General features: G+C 44.7%; 1 protein-coding gene across 1 annotated transcript in view; it reads right to left on the reverse strand.

The window, feature by feature from the left end:
- Window positions 1-12,120, reverse strand: part of LOC149325765 (ubiquitin conjugation factor E4 B-like) — a 125,686-nt gene extending 113,566 nt beyond the window's left edge. The window contains exon 1 of the mRNA XM_089562481.1: window positions 11,889-12,120. Coding sequence (XP_089418607.1) covers window positions 11,889-11,912 — 24 coding nt within the window. The 5' untranslated portion in view covers window positions 11,913-12,120. The remainder of the gene's footprint in view (window positions 1-11,888) is intronic.
- Window positions 12,121-13,884: the final 1,764 nt, after the last annotated feature.

The following is a 13,884-nucleotide window of genomic DNA, read 5'->3' on the forward strand; positions in this document are numbered from 1 at the left end:
CACCGAGTGCGGCGTTTTCGTGAGTGGTGTGACCTAGCGAAGCAACACACAGAATTCCTCTGGCATTCTTCATGCCCTTGTCTACCTGTGAAGACGAAACCTGCGTGTTCTGAGGGCAAGTTACTGGTGCTGGGCGACAGGCAGGTGCCGGAAAGGTTCCAAAAGGTTCTCAAGCAAGGCCCGAAATTCTGTGTCCAACCATCCCTGGGAAAAGAAGAAATGTTGTGCCTTGGAAGGAGTGTTTCTCACCAAGCACGGAAGGAGGAACAGCCGAGGTGGAATGTGTTATAAACCTCTGAAGGGGACAGCTGGAGGGTCTGCGAAGGGGTGGAGCCCTCGTGAACTTCCTCTCATCAGAGGATTTACGGTTGCTGGTATCTGACAAAGAACGGCATCTTGTTGTTGTTCCAGAAATTCTGTTTCGGGAAAGAGCAGCGAACTCCATCGCAAGAAACTTTAAGCAAGTTCGTATTAACGACAATAGACTGAAGACTGAGGCAATACGGTTACTGGGGGAAATGAACTTGGTAGGGCTTCAGCGTTCCGTTAGTAGTTCGCAGAAAAGTTGTCTAGATATTTTCTTTTCTGCGAAAACACATAAACCCAAAATTCCTTTCCGATGTATCGTCATGGACACCTGGCAACATTCAATATCAACTTTTTTGCAAAAGCACCTAAGCACTCTTGTGATTGATGATCCGTTTCTTGTTTCAAATTCTGTCGCCACTGTTGAGTATTTGCAACGCTGTAATCTGGGTTCCAGTGAGATGTTCAGCATCAATGTGCAGGATTTGTTTTATTCCCTACGTCAGGATAAGCTCCTGCAGTGTGTTAAGAAAACCACAACTATTGACAATTATGAAGAGAGACTTATTTCTCATTGCGAGATATCTGTTGAGTCGTTTTTGGAACTTTTGTCGTTCTACCTGCAATCGACTTGTTGAGCGGGAAGGTAAACTGTTAGCTCAAAAAGCGGGGGTGTGCATAAGACCGAAAGCAGCACCAGTGCTAAGTACCATATTTCTGTGTCCTGTTGACAGGGTGATAAAATTAAGTTTGGTGAATGCGTAAAACAGGTCTTCGGGTATGTTGATGATTATTTAATTTTTGTTGAGCCTACAGATTTCAAGCGCCATGTAGAAGAAATTTTGACAAGTCTTTGGTAGTTGTGGGCAAGGTTTAAAATTTACGTTCGAAGACCCAGAAAACAACGAGCTACAGTTTTTGGGCTTAAGATTGGTCCTGAGCCATGATCACATCTGCTAGTCTTTTCAGCAGTGCTCAGAGAAGCCATTGCTAAGTTATCCGCCCATTCAAAGTTAGTTAAATGTGGAATAGCCGGTGCATATTTAGGATCAGCACTTTCAAAATCTTGTGTGCATGGAATAGCAAATAGTTTTTGTTAGCAGGTTAGAAGATTGCAATCGGCGGCCTTTCCGGAAGAAATAATCTTGCCTGCATGCAATAAAATCCTGAGGAAACTTAAGTCTTTTAAGAATTGCCATCCATCAGAGCCGACCGGTATGAAGAGGCATGAGGTTATACCGTATGTTCATACTCTGTCACACAGATAAAAGAGTGTAAGTGCTAGATGTGGCATTCAAGTGCTCTCAGCCCCCCAAAAAACTTGGCAAAATAAGTGCCATAGTAGATAGGAAAGCAAAGGCTAGACAAAAAACAAAGACAAAACACCAAAATAAGTTCATGCCACGTGCTGAAAGGGTAGTCTATGACATTGAGTTTTCTTGCAGCAAGAAATACATCGGCCCAACTGGAAATTGTGTGAACATCCGTCTACGTCAGCATAATACCTCGTTGAAAGGTCCCCCATCGTCCAACCTTGCGTTACATAACAGAGATTGCCCCCAGAATAATATCCCGGGTTCCCCCGATAAGAAAATGTGCACACCTCTTTTCTATGAGACAAAAGTTGTTTGCAGGCATAGGGATAAATTAACAAGGGAACTGTGTGAGGCACATCACATCCACGTGAATGGTGAGACATGTGTAAGTACTGCCTCGGTGCTTCTTCATGACTGTGAGATCAAGTATCTTGATTCCCATAATTAGAAGTGTTTGCGGAGAAGCATGTGTCCTGGTTGTTTTTTTGGAGGGTATTAATACCTGTGTTTTTCAAATAAACCTCAGTTGTTAGCAACGCTTGTCCATCTTATTTCTTCTGTCTTGTCCGTCGTTGCTGCGCTGTTTTTTACTTCATCAGGAAACTGACCACCAACCCCTCACAGCCTTGCTGGGCGATATGGATGTCGACTTTTTGCCATCGAGAATGCAACGGATTTGAATCAAGCTAATGAGGTACCAGTAAAAGATTTTGTATGTTCCAGGGAAACTACTGGCAACCGCGGATACTCTCTCAAAAGCTCCAGTGGCGGCATCAAGAACAGAAGCAGCAGCAGAAGAGCGGAAGTGTATGTGGGCGCCTTCGTTGGATCCATTCATGAGGGTGCACCAGTCAGCCTTGAGGAGGTTTGCCAACACCGGTCTACAGATGGCGAGTGCATTGTTCTCCTGAAGTACTGCCAACACGGCAGGCCAGGCAAGACTAAACTTCCCACAAACATCACCAAGTACAGTAAGTATCTTGGGGAACTAACTGTGTGCAATGGCCTGCTTTTCAAGGGAGGCCGTCTCTTGGTTCCTGCAGCATTACAGCCAAACATCTTGGACTCAATTCATGAGGGTCACCAGGGCGTGAACCGTTGCAAAGCACGAGCCTGTGACTCGGTATGGGGGCCTAACATGGGAAGGCAGATTAGGGCCATCGAGGGGTCTTGCAAGAGTTGCGCAACCAGAACTCTGTGGGGAGGAACCTTTGCTTCCAGCACCCTCTATGTGGAGATTGTGGAGATGCCAAGGGGCGTTACACGGCGCAACCGGCGGCATTTGGTGCCTTTCGAGAACAAGGATTCTGCTCCGATGTCCTCAAGGGTCTCCGGATTCATCTGGCCAGGCAACTCCTGGGTCGCGATCCTTGGGCCCATCAAGCCAGGTGCAACTTCCAGGACCAGCCTTCAACGGCTGAAGAAGAGTTGGGCGCTGCAACCAACATCGCAGTGAAGACCACGAGGTCTGGAAAGCGGGTCGTCCCACCAAAGAGACTGAATTTGTAGCATTGGTGAATTTGTGATGACAATGTCGCTTTCTGGGGAAAAAGGAATGCAGTGGCACTACTAACCGTACTAAAAACAACTAACTACCAGAGGGCGCTACCTTCTGTATTGTTCCTGTGCGTGCATGCATACAAAAGGCGCAACAAAGAACGCCAAGCACTTCTTTGCGGGCCGAGAGCGGAGCCTCGTCCTTCATCTCTCAACCCTAAAAATCTTGAGTTAGGTAATGTTCTGGTTTTTCTTCTTCTGACCATGGTTATCAAACGATATTGTGCATTTCTAGATTTTAAAGAAGCCTTTAATTCTGTACCACCTGTACCATTATTGCGCAAGTTACGTTGTCTCAGTCTGCATCCAACTGCCATCTACTGGCTCCATTTGTAGGGCTGCATGCAGCACGTTTTTATTAATGGTTGCCATTCCAATTATGTAAATGTCTCCTCAGGTGTACCTCTTCTTTTTCCGATTTATATCAATGATATTCTTCGGGACCTTACCTGCAAAGTTCAGATGTGTTAAAACTTCAGCAAGAGTCTGATTCCGTACAATGCTGGTGCTCAAAATGGCAAATGCCTCTGAACACTACAAAATGCCAACTTATCTCGTTCACTCGAAAGTGTCCCCCAATACAGACCCATTGCTCATTAAATGACGTTCCCCTGCAAAATATCTCTGAACAAAAGTACCTCAGCATTTATTTCACATTTAACTTAACGCGGACTAGGCAAGTTGAGTATATTGCATCCAAAGCCTACAGAATGCTTATTTCTTAAAATGCAATTTCAATAAAATGCAGTCCAATGTCAAACAACTCCTGTGTTTCACATCCATAACATTTCTTGAATATGCATGCCCTCAGTTTACTTATCTGATATGCTCGAATGCATCCAAAACAATGCTGCAAAATTTGTGTCTAACAATTATAGCTTTTCAACCAGTGTCACGCCTCTCAAAGACCATCTCAGTGGGGATCTTTAGCTAACCATTTCAGGCTGCAAATAGTGTACTGAATCTATTTTGGAAAGCTGAGCAATAGCAAAGACCTGCTTGAACCTCACTTTTTTTTCTAGACAACTTAACCGCCAGTGGGACAAATAAAATGTTGGACGTCATCATCATCAGCCTGACTGCGCCCACTGCAGGGCAAAGGCCTCTCCCATGTCTCTCCAATTAACCCTGCTCTTTGTCAGCTGCGTCCACTGTGTCCCCGCAAACTGCTTAATATCATCCGCCCACCTAACTTTCTGCCACCCCTTGCTACGTTTGCCTTCTCTTGGAATCCACTCCGTTACCCTTAAGGACCATCGGCGTATTACATGCCCTGCCCAAGCCCATTTCTTCCTCTTGATTTCGACTAGGACGTCATTAACTCGCATTTGTTCCCTCACCCACTCTGCCCACTTTTGGTCTTTTAACACTGCACCTATCTTTATTCTTTCCATAGCTTGCTGCGTTGTACTTAACTTAAAGGGATACTGAACCAAACTTTTGGAGCTGCTCCTTTACATGTAAACAAGAGCTTGACTGCTGAAATTGATAAATGCAACAAGTATTTTAATGAAAAAGGCGGATAGCACGATTTTTCGCGATTTATTGCCGTGTCGTTGCACCTGGCGGCCACCTGCGGAAGCTGCGACTAGACGTAACACCCGTGCGCCCACCGTTCCCGCAGGAGCACGACTGCCATCACAACTCAGGGCTTTTCTAGTTTTTAGTTTTGTGTCAGCCGCTCGTCGTCTGTCTGTCATCTGCCCACGGCGTACACAGATATGTCAAGATGTTAATCGATGCTGTCTACATACCATAACCGTATGCATGCTTACATACGCTAAATGCAGCTATTTTTTCCGTGCCTTTCGCCATTTCTAACATTCTTATTGTTAAAACAGAGGCGCGACAATTTTTAGACTAGTGACGCCATCTGGTGGTTAGAAGGGGAACCATGGTTGTCAACAACAAACCAGCGCCCCTCTTAAGCCTAAAGGGGACAGAATCGTCACTCTAAATAAATAAAAAAAGCAAATTCATTCCTCGTACGTTTTCTGATGGGCAACAGGAGACGAAGCGAAAGACCAGAAACAATGACCAATGCAGTCCGAAGCGAGGCGTCATGCATTGAAGGGCGCTGTCATATTTGTCGCCGTGGGAATGCAACTTCGTAATCGCCGTCCTATTGCCTTTCGGACGCAGGTGTCATGACGTCATGCTCTTGACCTCGCACCGGCCTGGAGGGCTTGGCGCGCACTCATAAAACATTGAAAATAAAACCATCAGCTCAAAAATATGCGCAGTAACGAACTAGATTTCAGTGTAATCACATTCAGAGAATATATTTTCAGCGTTTTTGTTCAATTTTAAGATTTTGCTTCAGCATCCCTTTAAGCTGAACCCTTTTCGTTAGCCTCCAGGTTTCTGCCACATAGGTGAGTACCGGTAGGATACAGCTGCTGTATCCTTCTCTCTTGAGGGATATTGGTAAGGTACCAGTCATTATCTGAGAGAACTTGCCCTATGCAATTCCACCCCATACTTGTTCTTCTAGTTATTTATCTCTCATGATCTGGATCAGCGGTCACAACCTGCCCTAAGTAGATGTATTCCCTAACCACTTGCAGCACCTTGCTACCAACTGTGAACTACTGTTCCCTTGCGAGACTGTTCAACATTACTTTGGTTTTCTGCATGTTAATTTTAAGTCCTACTGTTCTGCTCCGCCTGTCTAACTCATTGCCCATGCTTTGCAATTCATGCCCTGAGTGACTCAGCAAGGCTATGTCATCAGTGAATCTGAGATTATTTAGGTACTCTCCATTATTTATTTATTTATTTATTTAGAGATACTGTCAATCCACTGGGGATTTTAACAGGAAGGGTGTTTAGAATGAGGCACATCAAAGTAGAAACTACAACAAAGTCAATGAATTACTGACACAAAGAGTGAACAAGAAAAAGGACTGAAGGGCAATATAAAGCGATTACAGTGTCGCGCTTAATTAAGGTTCAATACATAAAAGTCAAGGGATACAGGAATAGGATCGTTGGATTGTACAATTAGTTGAAGACAAGATAAAATATTCAATGCATGGGATATATGCGAGATTAGAAACACACAAGCACTGGTAAGAAAATGGCGGCAAGGCAATAAAAAGGAAGCTGCCAGCAAAGGCTCAGAATTGAAGCCTGTTTACGAGTGAAGATAATTTTCTACCAACTGAGTGAAGATATCTAGTGATGTGCTGCTGGTAATGGAGTGGTCAAGGGTGTTCCATTCTCTTAAATTTTAAGTGGAAAAAAGGAGTATTTCAGGCAGTCAGTACAAAATATGTGCTCTTTTAATGTTTCTGAATGTCTGTGACGTGTAGGTCTTGTCTCTGGGGCCATCAGGTACCTAGTTTTATCAAGGTTAAGCTGATTGTGGAGTAACTGGTAAAGTAATTTTAGTTGTGCAAGTTTAGCTCTATTTGACTTCCTTCTGGTTAACTCTTACCCCCAACTGTTCCCAATTCAGGCCTCAGAATACCTCCCCTGAACAGGGGTTGATAACACTGGCGAGATCATGTCTCCCTGAATGACACCTTTCCGTATTGGAATTTTATTGCCGACTTTATGGAGGACTACGGTAGCTATGCAGATGCTATAGATATCTTCTAGGATATTCACATAACGTTCTTCTACACTCTGATTCAGCAATGCCTGAATGACTGCTAAGGTTTCCACCGAGCCAAATGCTTTCTCATAACCAAAGAAGGCTATATACAGGGTGTTTCACCTAAGACTTTCTGCAATTTTTAAAAATAAGCTATTTGAATTAGATGTGCGCTTTTTCTGGCATAGCATTGTCAGTGGTGTAGTACATCATAATGCAGCTAAGACGTGCTAATTAGCAGGCTTGTTAACCAATATTTAATAGTTAACTTTTAAACTATTACCGTTTGGCTCCTTAATTATTGAGAGGCATGTAGCCCACCGTAAGTAATGTCCATATCCGTTTTTAGAATATCGAGAACGCGATTATCCTCGGCGCTGTGGCCCAACAAATTTTGGCTATTTCGACGAGTTAGGCTCACTGGAGAGGTTGCTTTGCCTGCAAGCTTCTCAAACCGCATGTATTTTGGCGCGATGTAGGCGAAATTTGTTGGGCCACAGCGCCGAGAATAATCACGTTCTCGAAATTCTAAAAACGGATATGGACATTACTTACGGTGGGCTGCATGCCTCTCAATAATTAAGGAGCCCAACGGTAATAGTTTAAAAGTTAACTATTAAATATTGGTTAACAAGCCTGGTAGTTAGCACGTCTTAGCTGCATTATGATGTACTACACCACTGGCAATGCTATGCCAGAAAAAGCGCGCATCTAATTCAAATAGCTTATTTTTAAAAATTGCAGAAAGTCTTAGGTGAAACACCCTGTATATGGGCTGGTTGTATTCTATGCATCCCTCTATCACCTGATTGATAAGGCGAATATGATCTATTGTGGAATATCCTTTACGAAAGCCTGCCTGATCTTAGGTTGACTTAAGTCTAAGGTTGCTCTGACTATTAATGATTACCTTAGTAAATATCTTGTAGGCAATGGACAGTAAGCTGATATGTCTTAATTTTTCAAGTCCTTGGCGTCCCCTTTTTCATGAATTAAGATAATCTTAGAGTTTTTCCAAGCTCCAGGTACGCTCGAGGTCACAAGGCATTGCGTATACAGGGTGGCTAGTTTTTCTAGCCCAATCTCCCCTCCATCCTTCAACAGATATCTGCTGTTACCTGACACTTTTTCCTTCTGCATTGCTCCCAAGGCTTTCTTTACTTCCTCCTTCGTTACTGACTGGATGACGCATTGCTGTGCGCTACTGTCTTTCTCATTAACGTTCTGATTGCAATCGCTACTGTATGGATTTGTGTAAAACTCTTCGGCTACTTTCACTATCTCACCATATTGCTAAGGACATTTCCCTCTTTGTCTTTTAGCGCATGCATCTGGTTTTTACCTATGCCCAGTTTTCTCTTCGCTGCTTTTAGACCACCTCCGCTCTTTAGAGCATGCTCGCTTCTCTCCACAATAAACATCCTTATGTCAGCTACTTTGTACTTATTTATCAACTTTGATAGCTCTGCCAGTTTTGTTCTCTTTGTAGGGCTAACCGACTTCACGGTTTGGAATTTCTTAATCAAATATTTCGTTTTCTGAGGCAGTAGCTTGCAGATATCCTGCAAATGTTATTTGTCATTCCCCACCACGCCTGCAATAATGCCTTTTTGGCACTGCAGGATTCTGCAATAAATCAAATAAGCTAAAAAATAACATCACCTCTGCTCCAACATTAACATCTTCATAATGTTTACAGTGACATTATTTTATTTGTATCACATTCACAGTGATACAACTAGTTCCGTGGTGTAACCTCATGTGTTATTTTTGTTTTTTTGTTAAGCCCAACCTGTACACTTTGTAATTCAAATAATAGTTAACCTGTACATGCCATTGCATGTATCACCACTCTCTTAAAATTACCTCCCAGTGTGTTTATAAAATAAAAATGACTAGCAGATCAGCATTTCTGGCTTATATTCATGTAAAAAAAAAAAAAAAGTCAAAGGACAGAGCACAGCGAAGAGACGAGGCACACACACGACGACCGGATCTTTGGCGCAACAGGGAACTTTGGGTCACAACTGTAAGGCAGGCTTGCCAACGAGCCAGAGGCCACAACACACGAAGTCATTTCATCGCAGTAACATTTACTTAGAGTAGCGTCATTTAAATTCCATTGGAGCAGCATTAATTTTCCCTTTGTTTAGTTGCTATCTATTTTTTCTTAAGCATCCGTACCGCTGCCACAAGCCCGCCTTTCCTTGCTTATTTCCGTCACGTGCAACAAAGAAAGTTTGAATTCTGATCAAAAAACTGCGCCACATTATGAACCCTTTACTTTGTATCAACAGTAATAATCTCTGGGATATAACATGTCGCTGTGACACGAGTCAGGGACGCTGCAGTGGAGGACCCCAGGTTAATAATGCAGGCCAGATGGGTTCCTCAATGTGCGCCCACATCGGCACTGAAATGCAGCCCCGGCGGCCGGGATCGAACCTGGGGATCAGCAGCCACATCTACTGCCCGAGGATGCCTCCAAAAGTGGGTTGTTGCACCTCTCACATTTACGGTGCATGACACAAGGAAAGGGAAGCCATTCTCACTTAACCGAGTGCCAACAAATCAATCAAAACTGTATGCAAACACTCAGATAAGCTCAGGATTTCCCATCAATCTGGTGTACAAAGCTTTAGAATTGCCAAACACATTACGGAAGCACCATTTAGGCTTCCTCCAAGACAAGAGACTTCCTTCAATTTTGCTGTCACACAGACTGGGCACCATTTTTGCACTGCCTAGCACAGACAGCTTTTGGTGGGTAAATCTACCCGTTGCCACATCTCAATCTGTATCAAAACAAAAACATAAAAAAGTGTGTATGTTGCAAAAAATGTGAGCCTAATTGAGTTGCTTTGATCGTTTTAGTTCGAATTCAGTTCCAAGATGGCAAAAAAAAAAATGAGGGTTCAGTTCGGTTCCAGGCAAAAATACAGATTTGGTTGTGGCTGCCGGTTCCGGTTCAGTTCCGGTTCGACACCCTGGGTAGGAGGAGGCCAAGTTCTGAATTGGTGCTCAACATGGCAGATGAAAATTACAAAAAAAAAAGACATGAGAATGGCTTGTATAAGAGAGTGAAGTTTAAACGCTACGTTTGTTCGTTCAGATAATGGCTTGTAACCTTCAACAGGCAGCATTTTTCCTTTGCAGAAACCTACAAATATCTAGGCGTCATAATCAGATCAGATCTTGAACAGAACCATCATGTTACTTACATTCAATAGAAAGTAATGTGCAAACAAGGTTTTTTAAAAAGGTCCCTGCAACGGTCCACACTTGAAATCAAGCTAACAGCCTATACAACGTTCATCTGGCCAATCTTGAAATACGCAGCCGTCGTCCGTACACCGCAGTTTACAATAAGCAGCAAAGCATTCGAAGTGGCAAGGGAGTACACATCAGCTGAGGGCAGGTAGTGACTGTAGATGCTCCCCACAGGAATGAAATCTCTAGAAGAATCAGAATGGGATGGACCGCATATGGAAAGATCTCTCAGATCATGAATGGCAGTTCACCATTATCCCTCAAGAGGAATGTGAATCATGTTGGGGAGGAGGGATAACCGCAAACTTGACAGGACTGAAGATCGAGAAGAGGACAGGACCGCTCGTCCTGTCCTCTTCTCGATCTTCAGTCCTGTCAAGTTTGCTGTTATCCCTCCTCCCCAACATGTCTGACCAACTGGCCCAAAGCTTCCCCTTGTTGAGGAATGTGAATGTTCACAACAGCTGTATCTTAACAGTACTCACCTATGGGGCTGAAAGGCAGAGGCTAACGAAAAGGTTTCAGCTTAAGGTAAGGACAACATGGCAAGCTATGGAAAGATTATGTGGTCCGGCATAAGCGACCCATCTGTCACTATCACAGAGAAAAAGTGGTGCTTTTTATCAGAGATGGAATGACAACCAGACTTGATTGTGTTTTCCTTTTTCATTTGCATGTGCGCTCGCACAAGAAAATGGCCTTAAGTACTTGAATGAGCAATAAATAAATCAGTTTTAAGTCCAGCAACAGTGTGTGTGTGTGTGTGTGAGTGTGTGTGTGTGTGTGTGTGTGTGCGTGCATGCGTGCGCATGTGCACGTGCTTTCTTGTCCTGCGTGTTTGTTTTAGATGGTTTTTGACAGAACATGAATAGCCAACTCGCACAGCAATTCGCGCTTCTGTCTTACGGAAAGAAAAATGATAGGTGCAATGCAATGAGACAGGAAGAGAGAATAGTGGGTCAGGAAACAAACATGAGCTAATAATCAATTGGAAATAAAAAAAAATGGGCATGGGCAGGGCATATGTAATGTGAAGGCAAGGCAAGATAATCGATAGTCCTTAACAGTAGCGGAGCGGATTCCAAGAAAAGATAAGCGCAGCAGAGGGTAGCAGAAAATCATATGGGTGGGTGAGATTAGGAAGCTTGTGGTGGCTGTAGCTGTCACAGGGCTGGGTTACTTGGTGATATATAAGTTTTTACCATGCAGTGGGTGTACGTAGGCTGATGATGGTACTTGTAACAGCATGATATCACCATTGTGCTCACGATCACAGTTTATTTCATCAGAACAGATGTCTTCCCAGACTGGAAAATTGTTAAAATATTTTATGGCGTACTTTTGGAACTTTGGACACCCACTTTTGTGGTGCACACACAAAAAAGTCACACACTGTTCCACGAACGATCTGTTGTCGGTTCCTAGAAAAAAGATTAAAGAAGCCCAGGGCCCTTGTAGCCAAATGTGTGGCACCAAGCTGCCGCAGTGCTCTACAAACAATGCAACTTTTAACTGTAATGCTCGCAGCACCCCTCGAGCAACATGATGCGCACATCGCCGAGCACAATGAGCAGGCCGATGCACCCTAGCGGTAAGGTAGCAGGTACTACTACCCCGGAAGCACACTATCCGCCAAAGCGTTCGTATCAAATAGCGAAGCATGACTCGGACGCTGGCGCGGGAGCGAATCGACAGGGCTACCAGAGAGCAGCACTGGCCAAAGCGGAGCAAACAGAGTTTTCTCCCACGGCGGAGACCCTCCGGGGTAACAACCTCTCCAGTCACGCGGGGTTGCTCGGCGGCGATGACTTGCAAGCCCGCCGAGTGCTATCACTGCTTACCTCGTCCGGCGACAGCTCGCTCATGCTGTCGAGTCTGAGGCGGGCACTGCTACAGTAGAGACCGAGCTGCGAGGCCAAGCATTTCTCGTCACTTCGTCCACTTGCTCACGATGACCGCACCAAGAGTACGCAACTCGGGGAACCCACTTCGGTACGTAGCACGTAGCGAAACAAAGCGCCAGAGGCGCTCCCGCTGCTGGCTACGGCCCTACGACATGCTACGACTGCAACTAGCCGCAACTGTTCGGTTTGATGATGGTGATGATGATGAGGTACAGAAACCCATGGAGGAATGCAGAAACCTGCCAAACACGCTCCAAACGGGAGAGGTGGGAGAGGCTTTCATCACCTGATGATCTCACATCCGCCCTAATGCGCCCCCCCCCCCCCCCCCCCCCAGTTTTCCTGCGCATGCGCAGCTTTTAGGGTGCACACTTGCACGCTCCTTTCTGCACTAGTTGACAAAAGTCCGTGCCAGTGTAGTGCCACCGGTACCACCGGCACTGCAGTTCTTGCAATCCCTAAAACATCCATGCCCTAAAACTATTAGAACCTTTTTTTTTTTCCTACACTAGCTACACTAGTGTAACCCGTGAATCATAATTTTATGATACAATTGTTACACCAGTGTAGCCAGTGTAGGTAAAAAAATGATATTATTATTGCGGCGCGAGTGTAGTCTGACACTGCGCGCATTTGTTTTTTAGTCGACGCGTATTTCCATTTCAGCGTACGTAGACGCATCGGCCGCTAGTTGCGCTGCTTGTCTGCAACGTCACATCCGGCGTTGTCATGACAACATTGAGACGAGGAAGAATGTGCTTGGGAATGGTCGTTCGCGTCGTCTGTCAGCCGCTCAGGCCACTTCGGCTACTTCGTGCTCTCTGGCTTGCACGACTGCCTCTGTGACTTCTCTGTGCCTTCGTGTTTTTCTGTCTGGCTGGCACGAGTGCCTCAGTAACGCGTTCCTTATCGTTTAAAAGGAGATAGCGGGAGTACAGTAAGTGTTCAACGCCGTTCGCGTCTGTCAGCCGCTCAGGCCACTTCGTGCTCTCTGGCTGGCACGACTGCCTCTGCGACGCGTTCCTTTTCGTTTACAAGGCGACAGCGGGAGCAAAGTAAGTGCATTAATAACACGTTCAACGACGAGGACCGCACGACTGCCAAGGATCGGAGTTTGCATGCTTCGTGCCAGCAAAGAGTGCGGTGCTGGGATCGAGCAAGAAGACTTCAGTAGCGTGGCTTTTTGGGCTTGTTGGTACATAGTTCCAATACACTGTAGCGTAGCAAAAGACGAGGACACAAGAGACGAACACTACGAGCTCGTCTCTTGTGTCCTCGCCTTTTGCTGCGCTACAGTGTATTGGAGCAAGAAGACTTATCCATCCAAACACTTAGATATGTCTACAAGTAACCGCACATAATGATAAAGGTCGAGTGGTCTATTATTTACTTCACCTCAACCATCGCGAAACTGGGAAGTTGTTCTTTAATTCCCTCCTTAACCTTGCTAATTCCTAGGAGTTCATTACATTGCTTATCTAAAGCAATCGCTGTGGATGCTGTTGTTTACTGAACATAGTTGTGCTTGTCTTGGGCTCATCGAACTTTCTATTTGTGGTGGCACTGTTCAAGTGCATGTTCATTTGGTTCAACAGGCTTTCTGCTTTACTGAAATTCTGGTTGGTCAGCTTTATCTGTTCTCCTGTGGCATTCTATTACTCAACAGCCTTTGCCCTTACTCGTGCATATGGTGCTTTAAGCATGCGTAACGCCTGGAGATGTGGCCAAAAAAGCAATGGAGGATTCAGCTATCTTTTGACGAGTCAGTACTGTAAGGCTTGTAAAACAATAACTGTATCAGCCCAAACCAATCAGTATAGTTGGCTTATTCTTAAGATGAGTGGAATAAGCATGTAAATGGTCAGGAGTCAACATCAGACACGAGCATCTGGAAAAGGAAGATTGTCACACAATTTGAATATGCCATTTGTTA

The sequence above is a fragment of the Amblyomma mixtum genome, chromosome 10, assembly GCF_055824585.1.
Source record: "Amblyomma mixtum isolate Tamu chromosome 10, ASM5582458v1, whole genome shotgun sequence".
NCBI classification, from domain to species: domain Eukaryota; kingdom Metazoa; phylum Arthropoda; class Arachnida; order Ixodida; family Ixodidae; genus Amblyomma; species Amblyomma mixtum.